This window comes from Pinus tabuliformis, chromosome 6, assembly GCF_031772625.1.
Source record: "Pinus tabuliformis cultivar Carrire ecotype Pingquan chromosome 6, CPIR1, whole genome shotgun sequence".
NCBI lineage: Eukaryota > Viridiplantae > Streptophyta > Pinopsida > Pinales > Pinaceae > Pinus > Pinus tabuliformis.
Genome location: NC_142292.1, coordinates 312,025,039 through 312,042,840, shown reverse-complemented (window position 1 = coordinate 312,042,840; position 17,802 = coordinate 312,025,039). Strand labels below are relative to the sequence as shown.

Genomic DNA, 17,802 nt, shown 5'->3' with positions numbered 1-17,802 from the left:
CACTACCCCGCATTGATGAGCTGTTCGATCAGGTGAAGGGGGCGACAATCTTTTCAAATATCGACCTGAGGTCAGGCTATCATCAAATCAGAATTAAGGATGAGGACATAGCCAAAACTGCGTTTCGTACTCGTTACGGACACTACGAGTTTGTGGTACTGCCGTTTGGGTTGACTAATGCACCTGCGACATTCATGTACTTGATGAACAGTGTATTTCACTAATACTTAGACAAGTTCGTGTTAGCCTTTATTGATGACATACTTATATACTCCCGGAATATTAAGGAGCATGACGAGCATCTTAGAATAGTGTTACAGACACTACGAGAACATCAGTTATATGGCAAATTTAGCAAATGTGATTTTTATAAAGAACAGATCCAGTATTTGGGACACATCATCACCAAAGAAGGTATAGTTGTGGATCCCGAAAAGATCAAAACCATAATGGAATGGCCAACACCCAAAGATGTAGCAGATATTCGATCCTTCATGGGGTTGGCTAGTTATTACCGACGGTTCGTAGAAGGTTTCTCCAGAATTGCATACCCTATCACTTCTTTGCAAAAGAAGGGGAAAGTGTTTAAGTGGACAGCAGAATGTCAGCGGAGCTTTGAGCAGCTCAAATAGCTGCTTACCACTGCACCTGTGCTGAGTGTTGCAGACCCGGAGAAAGAATATGTAGTTTGTACAGACGCGAGTAAGGAGGGCGTAGGTGGGGTGTTAATGCAGGAAGGAAAGGTAATTGCATATGAATCCCAGAAGTTAAAAGAGCATGAGCAGAAGTATTCCGCTTATGATCTGGAATTAACTGCGGTGGTGCATGCGCTGAAGATGTGGCGCCATTATTTAGTGGGAAGGAAATTTTTGTTGATGACTGATCATCATAGTTTGACTAGCTACTTTAGTCAACCAACCTTGAATGCAAGACAAGCAAGATGGGTGGACTTTTTGGGAGGTTTTGATTTTGAAACTAAGCATTTGAAAGGAAAAGAAAACCGGGTAGCTAATGCATTGAGTCGAAAAGTGCACTGCCTTTATGAAATCGGTATTAGTAAGGGACGGTTCACCCTTGATAAAGAAATTGAAGAGGCTGCTGCTCAAGATCAGATTTATCTACAAAAGAAACAGCTGGTGCAGGATTTAAACACTCACATAATGCAACAAGGGTACACCTTAAATGCAGCCGGAATTATGTGCTACAAAAAGAAAGTTTATGTACCCAATCAGAGCAATATTAAAGAAAAGATTATGGATGAATATCATAGAAGTCCTTATGCGGGACATCCGGGTTACCAAAAATTGATCGCTTCGCTTCGGAAAGAGTACTACTGGCCAGGCATGAAGAGGGATGCGATGGAATATCTGGTGCGATGCTTAGAGTGCCAGCAAGTTAAGGCTGAACATCAGCACCCTGCGGGCTTACTACAACCATTACCTATACCAGAATGGAAATGGGAGACCATCACCATGGACTTTATTACGGGATTCCCAAAATCTAAAAAGAATAATGATTCTATAATGGTTGTAGTAGACAAACTCAGTAAGTCAGCTCACTTCATACCGGTACAATCCACCTATCGTGCGGCTCAAATCGCAAATATTTTTATGCAGAATATATTCAAACTCCATGGGCTGCCAAAAATAATAATATCTGATCGTGATGTGAAATTCACATCAGTTTTTTGGAGGACCTTGTTTGAAAGGCTGGGAACTCAACTGAACTTTAGCACCACTTATCATCCGCAAACCGACGGGCAGACTGAGCAGGTGAATCAAGTGGTGGAAGACATGTTGAGGTCTTACGTGATGCAACAACCTACTCGATGGGAGGAGTATTTGCATCTGGTGGAATTTGCCTATAACAATGGATACCATGCATCCTTGAAGATGAGTCCATTCGAAGTGCTTTACGGTCGGAAATGCCGCACACCATCCAGTTGGGGTGGACCGGAGGACAAACTCTTGTTGGGTCCTGAGATGCTAGAGGAAATGGAGGTCATGGTCAAAAAGGTCCGGGTTAATTTAAAGATAGCTCAGGACAGACAGAAAAGCTTTGCAGATCGAAAGAGGACATTTAAAGAATATCAGGTTGGTGAACATGTGTACGTCAGAATTCGAGCTAGGAGAAGTACTCTTCAATGGAATTCTTGTGCCAAGCTAGCACCTCATTTCTGTGGGCCTTTCCAGATTTTGGCGCGAGTGGGGCCAGTAGCTTATCAGCTAGCCCTACCCAGCCATATTCGAGTTCATAATGTCTTCCATGTATCAGTTTTAAAGAAATATGTTTATGACCCTAGGCACATAATAAGTTGGCAAGATATTCAAGTAAGAAAAGGTTGTTAATAAACGTAAACTAAATTAGAATGCTAGTAAGCAGCTAACTGAATATCGTGTGTTTCAGGTGGAACCGGAAGGAGAGTTCATGGTCTAGCCAGTGAACATATTAGATCGGAGAAGAGTCGAGCTGCGGAAAAGGACCAGCCACCAGGTTAAAGTGCAATGGCAGCACTTTGGGCCTGACGAGGCCACCTAGGAGGATGAACAGAGTATGAGGGAAACTTATCCCAGATTATTTTTGACTGGACAGCAACATCCGGATGATGTAGAGCTTCAGGAGGGGGAGATGTGATGCCCCTCGTGAGGTATAATGTTGGCAAATTAGTAAATTTAACTGTGAGATAAATTCTCTTGATGAAATATAAAAACTTTGTTGTTAAGTATTGTTAACCATTATGGTAATTAATTGTGTTATCATTATTCAATTTGAGTATATGATTAACTGTGGCTAATCACTGTGGAGGTGGTTAAACAAAAAGAAAACCTAACTACCTTGAGGGGGCAATTGAGACCCCAAGAGGAAAAAGGAAAAATGCCAAGTCTGGTTGGGATCAGATGGCAGAAGGAAAAAAGAAAGTGTTATGTCTGGTAGGGACCAGATGGCATGTTGTGAGGAAGAGAATTCCTGTATTCGCTATGTTTGGTTAGGATCAGATAGCGAGATCTGGCATAGCTAGTGAAATTGCAGACGAGATCTGCAGGTGTGCTTGGGGGTGGAAGATCGAGAAGGATCTTCCTACGGATGGGTGGTTGGCAAGCATTTCATACAGGTTTGCGGCTAAACAGGTATGGCTTATTAAGTTAATTAACTGAGAAATGACTTTATTTATCTGTGGTGAGTAAACAAAACAGAGGTAAAAAAACTGCCTATTTTCTTAAAAATACTCTCTTTGTGCTCGGCATAGACCGTATCTTTAATTCCATTCAAGAATGCAAAGCATTGAATATATATACAGAGCAGAGAACTTGTATTACAGTCGGTCAAACAAATATTGAACAGATAGGAACTAGCTAATCCTACTCTGTAATTTCTAGAGTGGATAATATTTAAAGAAACAAAAAAGAACGAACCATAACAGCATAGATATGTTTCCTATTCCGAATCCAAGTAGCAATGAATAGTGGAAAGCTTAAACTGTTAAACAAGCAAGAGCGGCAGAACGTTCGTCGGCAGTCTAGAAGACAAACCCTGGTGCGATAACAGTATCTCTGCTAATACATAAGTAGAACAACTGTCTGAAACTATGTTCAAGAATATATAAATACAACTTACAAGTAAAGAGATTCCTGTTCGTGTAACACAGGAAGGAACAACATATTATGCATGCGCGTAGTTATTTGCAAAGATTCAAGCCTCAAGGTATCACTGCTGCGGGGCGTAAGCGTATGCTTAGCCGGCAGGGTACCATGGCCGAAACAAAACCAAGATCTGACCACTGCAAATAATTAATATAACTGACAAGAATTCGAGTGGCGACTCGTATAACAAATGAGATCAAATAAAAGCTGTGGAGAAAGCGATGCACACCGCGAACATTTTTAATGCAGAGCCTTAGATATACCAAATACCAGCATCACAAAACAAGTTTGTAGCCGAAACAATAAAGGATTAATATTATAAAACCGTAATAATATTTGCTAAGAAGCAACATCCTTGAGCCGGGCAGATACTAGATTAAGAACAGTACACATATACAATTAACCGGCGAACCGTGCCTAGGCGGAGATCCGCCTGAGTTTGAGCATTAAACAAAACAACTAGATACAATAACCATACAAACTAGGAAAGATGAATCATGTAGTCCCTCAGTAAAGAAACCCTGGACGCATGGCAGAGAAATTGATTACGAGAACAAGAACCCCGGCATCCCTGTTCAGTGGAACAGTGGTTCAGCGAATGTCCGGTGAAAAGAATACGAAAGCAGGACCTATGGGAAATTACCCGCTCTTACCTGCAGCAGGGCGGCTCAGGGCGAAAGAGCCAGACCTCTTTCCAACGCCGACTGGTCGCCGAAGCTCCCTCCTGGAACATTAAGACAGTTAAACTGTGAACCTTATCGGAATGGCTGAGAACAATGGCAAAAAAATAACCAACAGCGGAAATGGTTAAGACTGAATTCATGAGGATTGTCTTTGAAACGACCTTACCTGAGCCGAAAGGAGAGGCCGCAGCATGTCATCGTGCTCTGGGCTGAGATTGAAACTCCGGTATGGAAGAGAGCCACCAAGACTTCGGCAGCATACATTCGCGCCGAAGACTTCGGCAGCATACAGTCGCTCCGAAATGGAAACAATAACAAGTCGAAAATGAAATGGGCCTTAAATATTCATTGCAAAACCCTGCCTCGTGGCATAACCTCAACCTTCGATCTGACTGAGTGTTCCTCCACCGTCTGATCGGTAAGGAGGATCCGGAAAGAGTTACGAGCGCGAAATGGTAAGATCGAGGTACCCGGCCTCGTAGCACTTGGAGTCTGGGGTCACGCCACCGCACATGGCAGTGCAAAGGCTGACCATTGATCTAGCCAGGTGGACGACATACAGCAAGCAAGCGCTGTAAGCGGCAGAGCATCACTGCATCCGCGTCTTGAAAAGGCAACTCGGTACAACACATGGTAAAGGCCATAAAGATTGCATTTAAGAAGATGACAGTTCATAGTACTCGGGGCTTACCGTGGCTTCGAAACCCATGACCGCCTCACTTCAAAACTAATATATGTATATACCTTTTTAATAAACGAGTATGGAAATTTGATTAACCATGCATGCATGTAATCCAAAGTATAACCATTACAATAGGTCGAGTGGAGTTTTAGTCGTGCTGATTAGGATGTGCGTGCCAATATATATATTCACATATATGTCCAATGCACGGAAAATCTCAATAAAAGTTTTATATGCATGTTTTAATGTAAGTTGGTACGTAGGAAATAAAAAAAAAATTTACCTCTGTGATAGAGTGTGACAAAACTGAAAAAGAAAATGATGTTATGTGAAAATCATAATTTTGATTAGGAAAGTAGGTGAACGGGAAAAAATGTTCTTATGTGAAAATTATGTTTTTCAAAATTTTAATTAATTTTTTTTGTAAGTTTGGTAAAATTTTCTGATTTTAGAGTTTTACGTATCCATTATTCACCTTGCTACGGGAGGGTAGCACAAGATTCGGGAAAGTAGCACAAGATTTGAACTCCTCGACAAAAGAAAATTCAAATTAATTATTTATTAATAAGCAAAGAAATATTGTAACAATAAAATCATATTCTTGAAAGTTAATTTTTTATTAGCATAATATTGTAGATTTTGCAAATGTAGGAATTTACAGGGTAAGTTCCTCAGAAAGAATACCAAGAGGACACCGCTCACAACCAGATCTCAAATCAATACACCAGTATTTTTGACGTGGTTAAAACCCTCAGAGTGCAAGGAGGGAAACAGTCCACGGCCTGTCCCAACGTGGGTACAGACAATTTATTAATCAAAGAATTAAAATTTACATAAGCTTCTCTCATGCACAGATTACCCGAACAATGACCCTTCATGCGCTTTAAATAGAACTCATGGACCAATCGGGTGTCAAGCCACGGATCAAGTGTCGGTAATACCGAGGTGAGAGTGAACCGTCGGATCACTACATATCGTGACCGTCGGATTGTAAGTTACAAAATGTACAACGGTAAAGAAACACACTTTACCTAACTCTAACCTAACTCTATACTAGACCAAGTTGAACTTAACTATATCCTATGTGTCGGAATATCCTAACATCCCCCCTTAAGAACAACTTGGGATAGGATTGAAGGATTTACAAATATGACACAAATAGGAGAAGGAAGGAGGCACTAGAGCCTATCCCCCCTTAGTGACAACTTCCTGAACTCCAAGCATATATCGAAGTTTAGTGAACTTCGCCTCTGTGAGAGCCTTTGTGAAGATGTCTGCAACCTGATCATCTGTTGGACAATATTGCACTTCAAGAACATGGTCATGAATGAGCTTTCTGATGAAGTGCATGTGTAGTTCAATGTGTTTGCTGCGCTGATGCTGGACTGGATCTTTGCATAGCTGAATGGCACTTTGATTATCACACCAAAGTGTGGTTGGATGCTGCTGCTCAAAGCCAAACTCTGATAGGATCTGACGAAGCCACAAGACTTCCTTACTAGCTTCCACGGCACCACGATACTCTGCTTCTGCTGATGAAAGAGAAATGGCAGCCTGTTTCTTACAAGCCCATGTAATAGGTCCTGAACCAAGAGTGAAGACATAACCGGCAGTAGACTTCCGATCATCAAGGTCACCAGCCCAATCAGAATCAGTGAAACCAACTAACAGAGGAGCTGCTTTGGCACTGTAATGAATCCCAAACTGTACTGTACCTCGAACATAACGAAGTATTCTTTTAGCTGCTTTCCAATGACTTTCACGGGGGTTTTGCATAAAACGAGCAACAAGGCCAACAGCAAAGGAAAGATCAGGACGAGTATGGGTTAAATACAAGAGTTTTCCGACAAGTTGACGGTATAAGGTAGCATCAACTTCAGGAGAAGTACAAGAGACTGAAAGTTTGACTCCAGACTGAAAGGGAGAAGTGGCTGGCTTACAGTCTTCCATGTGAAAATGACGAAGAATATCACAAGCATACTTGGACTGGGAAAGGAAAATACCCTCTTGGGATTGCAAGACTTGAAGACCGAGAAAATAGTGTAAGTGTCCTAAGTCTGTCATTTCAAATTTCTTTTTAAGGATGGACTTCACATGGTTTATAAGGTTGGGATCACTACCAGTAAGAATAAGATCATCAACATAAAGAACAAGGATGATGAGAGAGTTGCCCACTTTCTTGGTGTAGACAGTATTGTCAGAATGACACCTAGAAAAGCCAGATTCTAAAAGAAAGCTATCCATTTTGGCATACCAAGCTCGAGGAGCTTGCTTGAGGCCATAAAGGGATTTCTTAAGTCGACAAACGAGGCTGGAGTCTGTTTGTATGAAGCCAATGGGTTGTTCCATATAGATTTCTTCCTGCAAGTCACCATGCAAGAAGGCAGATTTAACATCCATTTGATGGACTTCCCATTTTAAAGAGGCAGCAAGGGAAAGAACAAGGCGGATAGAGTTCATTTTGGCAACTGGAGAGAAGGTTTCAGTGTAGTCAATGCCTTCAACCTGTGAAAAGCCCTTAGCAACTAGACGAGCTTTATGTTTATCAACTTTCCCATCTGGTCCATACTTGGTTCTGTAAACCCATTTGCATCTAACAAGTTTGCGTCCCTTTGGTAGAGGAACAAGATCCCATGTATCATTTGTCATCAATGAATGATATTCTTCATTCATAGCTGTTTCCCAATGTGGATGGCCTGAAGCTTCTGCAAAAGTGTCAGGATCATGATTTACTGGAGCTTGAGCCAGTAAAGAAGAGGCTCTTTCAAACTGAGAACGTGTACGTCGCTGATCTGTAGGATCACCGGCAAGATCACCTGCTGCATCCCGAGTAGCACGGACCCATCTTGGAAGTTGAGGATCCTGAGAAGGTGGGGAAGGATTATCATCCTCGCTTTCATCATCAGAAGAAGAAATGTTTTCAAAGATAGAAGAGATAGGAAGAGGTGGCACATCCGCCGGACTAGGCTCGCAGGCCGATTTATTTTCATCAAATTTTACATCTCTTCTAATGATAACATTTTTGGACTTAAATGGAATAAGTCTATAGCCTTTTACATCTTCAGAATATCCAACAAAAGTACATTTCTCACTCTTAGGTTCTAAGGCTTTATGCTTTTCATCTGGAATATGGGCCCATGCTTCACTTCCAAACACACGAAAGTGACTTACATCTGGTTTAATGGAACTCCAGGCTTCTTCTGGAGTGATATTCTCTAGAACCTTAGTAGGAGTGCGATTGATTATATAATTTGCACAATTAATTGCTTCGGCCCAAAAACTAAGACTGAGTCCTTTAGATTGCAGCATACAATTAGCCATTTCCTTTAAGGTGCGATTTTTCCTTTCAGCTACACCATTTTGTTGTGGAGTGTATGGAACAGTATGTTGCATTTGAATTCCATTTTCGGTGCAAAAGTTGATGAATGCATTTTTAACATATTCTCCACCATTATCAGTTCTTAGCTTAAGAATTTGATGTCCAGATTGTTTTTCAACGAATGCTTTGAAGGCCAAAAAGGTGGTAAATACTTCGCTCTTGAGTTTTAAGAAGTATACCCAAGTGCGTCTAGAGAAATCATCAATGAAAGTTAAGAAGTACTTGCAGCCAGAGAATGAAGCAACAGGAAGAGGACCACATAAATCACTGTGCACAAGCTGTAAAGGGGCTGAGGCGTGCCAAGAGGCACGTTTGTCAAAACTGTCCCGATGATGTTTTCCGAGTACACATCCGGAACAAACACCATCTTTGCAAGATACCATAGGAAGACCTGTCACCATGTTTTCTTTACATAGATGCTGAAGGGAGCGATAGTTTAAGTGACCATACCGCTCATGCCAAAGTTTGCTCACTTCATCATTATGAGCAACAAATACTGAGGGAAGATGGGATGACCCAAAGTTGTGAAACTTATACAACCTTTTGGAATCATCAGCAAGACCAGTAGCTAGAATCTGTTTAGGATCTTTTAGATCCTTGATTACAACATCATGAGGTGAAAATTCAACAATTTTACCTTCACCTGAATGAGTTATCTGATAGACAGATAGAAGGTTGCAGGATAAGTTTGGAACACATAATACATCATTGAACTGACCATTGTCTAGATGAACAGTTCCAGTCCCTACAACATTAAGAGATCTATCATCACCAACATATATATTTTTGGTGTTACAATCATTTAAAGAAGAAAACATGGCTTGGTTTTTGGCCATGTGACAAGAGGCTCCAGAATCAATGAGCCACTCATGAGAATGAGAAGAAGAAGAAGATACATTTAATGCATAACCAGACTGAGATGATTGACGATGACATGCAGAAAATGCCGTTCCGGAAGTTGAAGTTGAAGTAGGCTCCAGATGGATGTTATGTTTCTTCATTGCGGCTTCCAAGGCTTCCATCTTCTTAAAGCATTTAGATTCTAAGTGGCCATCTCGATTACAAAAGTTACAATGTCTGTCAGTCTTCTTCCATTTGTTTTTATTGGTCTTGTCATATTGCTGAAATGATCTTTCATCTTGAGGCTGAGTTGGTTTAGGACCATTCCTTTGAGGATAAGACTTCTTAGGATTCTTTGAATTTGGTTGCTGCTGGGCGGCTAACGCTTTCGAGGAAGAGTTTCCAAGATTAAGAAGACCAAGGTGTAAGAGTTTTTCTTGTTCTCTTATTAAGGAATCACAAAAGGAGTCAAAGGAAGGGGGCTTGTAGTCTTTGCCTTGACAAATGAAAGCTTCCCTGGTAGAATGGAAAGTGGAAACAAATACAGAGTAGGCTGGTCCCAACTTAGTAAGGATGGAATAAATAAGGTTACCATCTTCTTTCTTAACTTTAACACCTTCCAAGAGATATCTAAGAGTCTTGAATTTGGACAAGAAATCTTCAATGCAAGAAAAATTATTAGGATCCAAAGTAAGCAACTCATTCTCAAGTTGATGGGCTCTAATTTCATTTTTAATCCCAAAAACTTTAGCAAGTTTTTCTAATGCTTCATGAGGAGTTTCAATTTCTGCAATGTGGAATCTAAGATCAGGAGAAACAGACATTCCTATCAAACCACGTGCTTGATCTTGTCGATTTTCCCATTTTTCGGCCTTGTCTTCATCTTTGGGTTTCTTCTCTTGGTCTGTGGCTATTCTGAAGAGACCTTTACTTCTAAGTAAATCTCCCATGTAGGCTACCCATTGGAAGTAGTTAGTGCTGTCAAGAATGACTTGGCATGGACTTTCCATTTTTTGAAAAACAACTGAAGCTGAAGATGCTGAAAGTAAGTGGTCCAATGGATAGATCTCGAAAAAATAGGCGGTTTTAGAAAAAACGGCTCTGAAAAAGGCTTCCGGATGAAGAAGTTATGGCTTTTTGAAAAAAAATTGTTGACGTTGCCGGCAAAGTGCGCGAATGTGCGGGAATGAAAAAATCCGCCCCCACAAAATGGAGACTTGAACCCAAGACCTCTACTCTCTTAAAAGGTCTTTGAACCAATTGATCTATACAAAATATTTGAGAGAGAGAGAGAGAGAGAGAGAGAGAGAGGGGGGGGGGGGGGGGGGCTCGATTTGCGTGCTTGCCTTGGGAAGACTCTTTTCCCCTACAAAACACAAAACACAAAACCCAACACGAATATCCAAAGAAAAACGAACCTTACGGCTCGAAGTTAGCTTTAGCCAAAAAACTAGAAATTTTAAAAAAAATCTCAAAGTTAGCTTTTAGCCGAAAAACTAAATATTTTTCTCAATGTTTCTGATTTTCCGAGATCACACTAAGGTGCAGGGAAAAGAGCATACGCATGAGAAAAATCCTTTCTTTCTGTTTCTGATTTGCCCAGATCGCACAGAGTCGCAGGGCAAAGAGCATACGCAGAAATGAAAGGTATAGATCCGGAAAAAAAAAGGCTAAATAAACCGAAACCGAAATAAGCAGAGAGAAAATGACAGTAAACTGCAAAAAAAACACTGTATACCTCCCGATCTGAAAAATGACGCAGCTAGGGCTACCGGAAACCTTTTCGCGTGAAACGAAAGGGGTTCCTCACTGAAACAGAAGCTCCGAACGCAACAGAGCAGTCCTCTCGGCCCGAAAGCAGTCAGAAACAGCAGATCTAGGAAACGACAGCCGCATGCAGTTCTACCGGCTTCAGATTTGGATCACCAACGGACGCGGCCCTCAAATAGCTCTGATACCATGTAGGAATTTACAGGGTAAGTTCCTCAGAAAGAATACCAAGAGGACACCGCTCACAACCAGATCTCAAATCAATACACCAGTATTTTTGACGTGGTTAAAACCCTCAGAGTGCAAGGAGGGAAACAGTCCACGGCCTGTCCCAACGTGGGTACAGACAATTTATTAATCAAAGAATGAAAATTTACATAAGCTTCTCTCATGCACAGATTACCCGAACAATGACCCTCCATGCGCTTTAAATAGAACTCATGGACCAATCGGGTGTCAAGCCACGGATCAAGTGTCGGTAATACCGAGGTGAGAGTGAACCGTCGGATCACTACATATCGTGACCGTCGGATTGTAAGTTACAAAATGTACAACGGTAAAGAAACACACTTTACCTAACTCTAACCTAACTCTATACTAGACCAAGTTGAACTTAACTATATCCTATGTGTCGGAATATCCTAACAGCAAAGAGGTGAAACGGAAAAAGAAATGTCAAAATAAATTTGATGATTAAATGTTTACAAATAAAGTGATTAGTAAAGAATTTATTTAATTTTATCTATTTGTTAAGAGATCAAAGTGGTGTCTAGTGCCTTAAAAGTAATATGACCGACACCCTAAGAGTAACTAAACACTTTGTCTCCTCCAAGCCATAGTGTACCCCTCCCCTTCCTCCTTCCATCCATATATATATATATATATATATATATATATATATATATAATCAATGTTATGCATATCACATTAAAAAAATTACAAAAAATACAAAATATGTAAAAACAATCATATATAACTATACGTATTATTAGCACAAGCTATATTAATATAACTATATGCATTATTACCACAGAGACGATATTAAGAGTGAACGATCATGCTCTGAGCCGTTGCTAAACACTCATGAAGCATCCACATAATCTCAACACGTATGAAGCAGACACATAATCTCAATAGGGACGGGAACAAGATTAGTGGAAATTATACTCTAATAAGACATATTAATTCTTCTGGTTCTGCCTCATAAGGTATAATATCCCACTCATAATTTTCTATCCTTTATCTTTTCTATTTTTCTTAACTATGTTGAATTTAATTAGGATTTTTACTCCTTAGCTTTAACTTTATTATATTTTAGTTATTAAATATTTATTATGAAAGATTACTTTAATAAATTTATTAATTAGTTATTATTAATAAATATATAGGCATGTTAATAATTCTTTATTTATTACAAGTTATTAAATAATTAATTATAAATTATTGATAATTATTAATTAATTATAAATTATTGATAATTATTATTAATGAGTAGGTTAATAAAAAAATAAAATCTTAAATTAATATTAATTATTTATTGCTAAATTTAGTTAGGTAGTTATTAATACTTTATTATTAATTACCATTAATGTTTTTTATTATTATTTAAGGTGATGTATTTACGATCTCTCTGTGGTAATAATTTAGGGTGATATATTTACGATCTGTGGGGTCATAATTTATGATCTCTCTACGGTAATAATTCACGATCTCTCTGCGGTAATAGAAAAAAATTCGGGGCACGTGCATCTGCGGTTTGGCTTGCTGGTATTAGGTGCACACATTCCTTATATCTTTCTAATACATATCTGCTCATATATTTTCAAGTATGAAAAATTCAACACAAAATAAAATTGCTTTACACGACTGGAATTCCTATCTTAAAAAGCTTTATGAATCTCCAAATGTCATGGATAACATTGAAACCCCACTCACAACCAAAGAAGTTTTCTCATTAGAAGACATTGATTTTGGGGTTAATCGCTTGGCTAATGAGAAAGCTAAGGACATTGAAGGTTACCATGCGGAAATCTTCAAAATTGGAGGTCGTGTCCTCATCCCCCACATTCACAAGCTTTTCAATCAAGCGGTCAAGCAAGGGTTCCCTAAACCATGGACTCAAAGCCTCATTATCCCTATTTTTAAAAGTGGGGATAAAAATAACCCCTCTAATTATCGGACAATTATGATTAGCCCTCTCCTAGCCAAGTTATATTGTATTATTTTGGAAAGGAAGTTGAGCATATGGATTGAAAGTGAAGGTAAGAGGGCTAAAGGCCAAGCGGGTTTTAGAAAGCAACACTCAACAACAGACCATCTCGTTACGCTTAGGATCATTGTGGCGGAATGCCGCAATGATAAATCCAATCCCTTTTGTTGCTTTGTGGACTTTAGAAATGCTTTCGATACGGTTCCTAGAAACAACCTTTCGAACATATTAGAAGAGCTAAAGGCTCCTTTTGAGTTGAGAGCTGCCATTATAAGGTTATATGAGAATGTAATTGCCAAGTTAAAGAGCAAAGAGGGGTGGTCGAAAGATATGAAGTGTAATATCAGAGTTAAACAAGGTTTCCCCCTCTCCCTACCCTATTTGGCATTTACATCGACAATCGAGAAGGTTGTTTAGAGGAAGCAGGATGTTCTCACATGATCTTAGCTGGGATAGTCATCATCCTTCTTCTCTATGCTGATGATATTGTTCTTCTCACAAGGTGCCCATCTGATCTTGATAAGCAACTTATACTTCTTAAGGATTTATGCTCTACCATGGGTATGATTGTTAACATTGACAAAACAAAAGTTATGATTATCAAATCCAAGAAGGACACTTACGCTAATTTTATGTATGACAATAGTAACTTGGAGGAAGTGTCTTCCTACAAGTACCTAGGAATTGATATTCATCACAAGCTCGATTGGAACTATAGCATTGAGAAATGGATTAATGGGGTATGGAAAGCTTATTTTGGTCTTGAAAATAATTGTAAAACGGAAAACCTCATAATGTGGGATAGAAAGAAGTTCCTCTTTGAAACTTTATTCACTCCAGTTATCTTATATGGATGTGAGGTTTGGGGTTGTAGCATCTCTAGAGAATCCCGGAGAAAGATTGAGAAGCATTTTATAACGTATAACCTCAAAATTTTAAGCAACACACCCTATCCTATTCTTCTTATAGAAGTGGGTCTTTCCCCTATCGAGAGCCTAGCTATGACTAGGCTTCTGTTGTACAAGCACAAACTCAATAACACAGGAGACCATAGACTTCCTAAGTTAGCTTTAAATTCTATCCAAAACCACCTAAGTCTCAAACGAGCTTGGTATAAAGACACCAGGGCCTGGTTAAACCATTGGGAGATCGACAAGAATGTTGCATTGCAAAACATTAATAACATTAAAAATATTGTTACTTCTAAGTTCAAAGAAAAAATGTGGTGTGAGAAAGATTTAGTAGCTAAAAGAAAATTAAGATATTATAAGGAGGTCATTAACCCCACCCTAGAAGATCGAAAGTATCTCTTTATTTTAATTAGCTCAAAGAATAAAATTAACGAACTCTCATGAGCTCCATAGTGAAACGGGTGGTTGGGCAGTTCCTAAAACACCATGGATGGAAAGGTTCTTCCATCTTTGTGAGAATACAAACATCGAGCATGAAAATCACTTCCTCTTAGAGTGCCCCAGGTAAAACCAAATTAGATCTCAATTTCAAAATCTTCATTGCAATACTAACCTTCCTAGCCTTCTACATTGTAAAAATTACAGTGAGCTCGGTTCTCTCCAAGCTTTTTGAGTATAGGAATAAAATCTTAAATCAAACTAAATAATTTGTTTCTTTAGGTCGGATAAACCAAAGTTTGGTCTTAATGGACTTTAACAATCATCATCATCATCAAATAAATTAATTATTATTATTATTAATGATCAATTAAATATTCAAATTCAGGATTAGAATGATTTATTTAGGATTATAATTATTTATTTATTTATTATCATAAATAAATAAATATTTATAAACAAATAAAACTATTATTAATAATGAATTATTATTCTTTATTTTATTTATTATTATTAATCCATTATTAATAATTAATAACTAATAATTATTTTGTTTATTGTTATTTTAGGTTTAGTTTTTAAATTAAGATTTAAATTAGCTCTCTTGAATTTTGTTCATTTAGTATTTATTCATTTTTGTTGAGTCTTTGAGTCTTCTTTTATTCATTCATTCATTTTGGTGAAAATGGATCAAGGTTAGAAAGTAAACCCGATTGCTTGATAAAGTATTGATAAAATGTCTTTAATGCTTATTTCAGAACTATTAGCGATATAGATGATAATTAAAATAAATTTTTAAAATTAATATTTCAAAATAAATACTGTTTAAAATAAGTGTTAATCATAAATAATTTTGTGCAAATGTAAGTAAGAAAGTACAACCATAAATTGAGATGACACTTATTATTTTAAACTTTTAATAAATTACGTATTTTTTATAAAAAATGCACTAATTGATATCTCATTATATAATTATACATTTGATAAAATGCCTCCATATCTCGTTGAAAAAGCAAAACACATATAGCCACTGTGAAGATTAACGTGTCGGCATGTATAACGAAATGCACCATCATCGGCTTAAAAAACCATCACAACCCTAACCAATGGAAACACTATTTAGACATGTTACTGATGCAATTTTGAAATCAATACTCTCATTTCGTATCAAATCTTTCACACGCGAGGTCTTTCATCCACACAAGTATAAAGCTATTATTTTATTTTTGAATTAGTTTGGGAACCATGGAAGGAGAAAATCGAAACAGTTCTACAAATTCCCATAACGAGTATCTGAGAGAAAAGGTTCTCGATGTTATGCGATCTGTGGAAGCAGAAGCCTGTGAGGAAAATGCAGGCATTCTTCCTGCTGCTCTACAAACCTCAACAGTCGCTACAACAAGAATTGAAAATGACCATTTCGTGTCGACTGTGAGGTTTCATAAGGTGATGTCGACATATGTCGAGCACCAACTTTCGGGGGAGAGTTCATCAGAGAATATTGGTATACGTGAATTAAATGACCAACTGCATCAAGAGAATATTGTTCTCCTCAGAGTCAGTACTCAGATCGAGAGTTTATCAGAGAATATTGATATACATGAATTAGATTTTGAATGGCGTGAAGCTATTGTTAATTGTTTCAGAAGCAATGAAGGTGAATATGACGAGAGCGAAGACTATCTAACAACATTTACATTTCCTGATAATACTATTGTTTTTTGATACATACATGATCATCGCCAGCCCAACCGAGGGCTGGATTTTTTCATTCATGGTCAAATTATATGGAATTCCAGATTCACATGGCGTCAGATCAAACAACATCTTGAGGACTATACGTATAACTTCCATTTCAGATCTGAAATTATCCATATTGGCATGGGTGACATTACAGAGGAAGGAGAAATAAGTAGTCTCGCGGAGGAAGAAGTGCCTAATAGCCTTCGTGTAGCAGTGGATGCATTGCCATCATTCGCTGTGGTTAGCGAAGAAAGTGAAAGCAGTGATGGAGACATGTGCTCAATTTGTCACGAAACGTTTTCCAGTGAAGAGCATGCAGAAGAATTGCCATGCCAACACCTCTATCACTCGAAGTGCATTCTCTTATGGCTTCACCGCAGAAATTCTTGTCCAATGTGTAGATCTGAATTTTCTTCTTTAACCGAGCTACTGCTTTCTCCAACGAATACATTTGATTATAATTTCTTGCTGAAAGTAGACATTTAACTTCAAATTAGATTTAGAAATCCATTCAACATGACAAGCTCACAAAAACTTAAACCCTGATGTTCACATTCATCACTCTGCTGTCTTTTAACTATGCAAATTAGACTTGCAAAAATAATATAATCCAGAACCTAGGTATTGAGGCCAGTATTGGCATGATACCATTGAAGAATTTGACGCAACATAAAACCTATAAAGAAAACAGATGACGTATAACTTTCTCTTATTTCATTTTTTACTCTAAATTTATTAGAGTAAGATGACTATATTTGAGTTTCCAACAAAATATGAAACATATACACACAAATATCTTACCTCAGCTGACAAATCTACATTATTAAAATCAAGAATGAATAAAAACCTCAAGGCAGTGAGGGGTGGAAGGGATTTTAATTAACTACGGCTGCGGCCATAGAAGTGGGTTTACCAAGGAAGGTTGGCCTCTCATCGCTGGCCATAGTCACAGTCACTCTCATGTCATAATGTTCATCAGAATGTTTTGAGATATCCTCCGTGCTCTGGTTCACCCCATCTTCATTACGAACATCGTGTGATGTGTTTCTTTCTCAACCTTCAGAAAGGGGCCCACGCATGGACTCCCTGAGGTAAGAGCATACGAGAATAATCACAGGAAAGGGAAAGAGAATGAGCATGACACCTAACAGATACAGAACAAGCAAACTCCAATCTGATAATTTGCTGCCTCCTGAGAACATCTCCCCTCGTTGGTGTTGGTATCCTTCCTGCAAGGCCTGCACGACGAAATTCCGTTATAGCAAGGTATTAGAAAGCTATACGATTTTCAGAACACACAAAACCATAAAATGTAAGAAACAGAGACGCACAATCAAAACTTCAAGAACATCAAGATGAAGATGAAGACTGCCAAGTACAAAAGATGTCGTGCCCATTAGAGCTGATAACGGTACATAATTTTTTCTGAATGATATTTGATGGCTGAGATTTTAAAATCTCAACGATGATGTCTTTGTCTTCTTAGGCGTAAAGATCCCCCAATTT

General features: G+C 38.4%; 1 protein-coding gene across 1 annotated transcript; it reads left to right on the top strand.

The window, feature by feature from the left end:
* Window positions 1-16,434: 16,434 nt before the first annotated feature.
* LOC149258553 (putative E3 ubiquitin-protein ligase RHC1A) lies at window positions 16,435-16,782 on the top strand. Its single transcript, XM_089422205.1, has one exon. The coding sequence runs from the start codon at window positions 16,435-16,437 to the stop codon at window positions 16,780-16,782; it is 348 nt and encodes a 115-aa protein (XP_089278331.1).
* The last annotated feature ends 1,020 nt before the right edge of the window (window positions 16,783-17,802 follow it).

Excerpts from the sequence above, each read along its gene's own strand:
- LOC149258553 (XM_089422205.1), top strand. The coding sequence starts at position 16,435 with ATGGGTGACATTACAGAGGAAGGAGAAATAAGTAGTCTCGCGGAGGAA.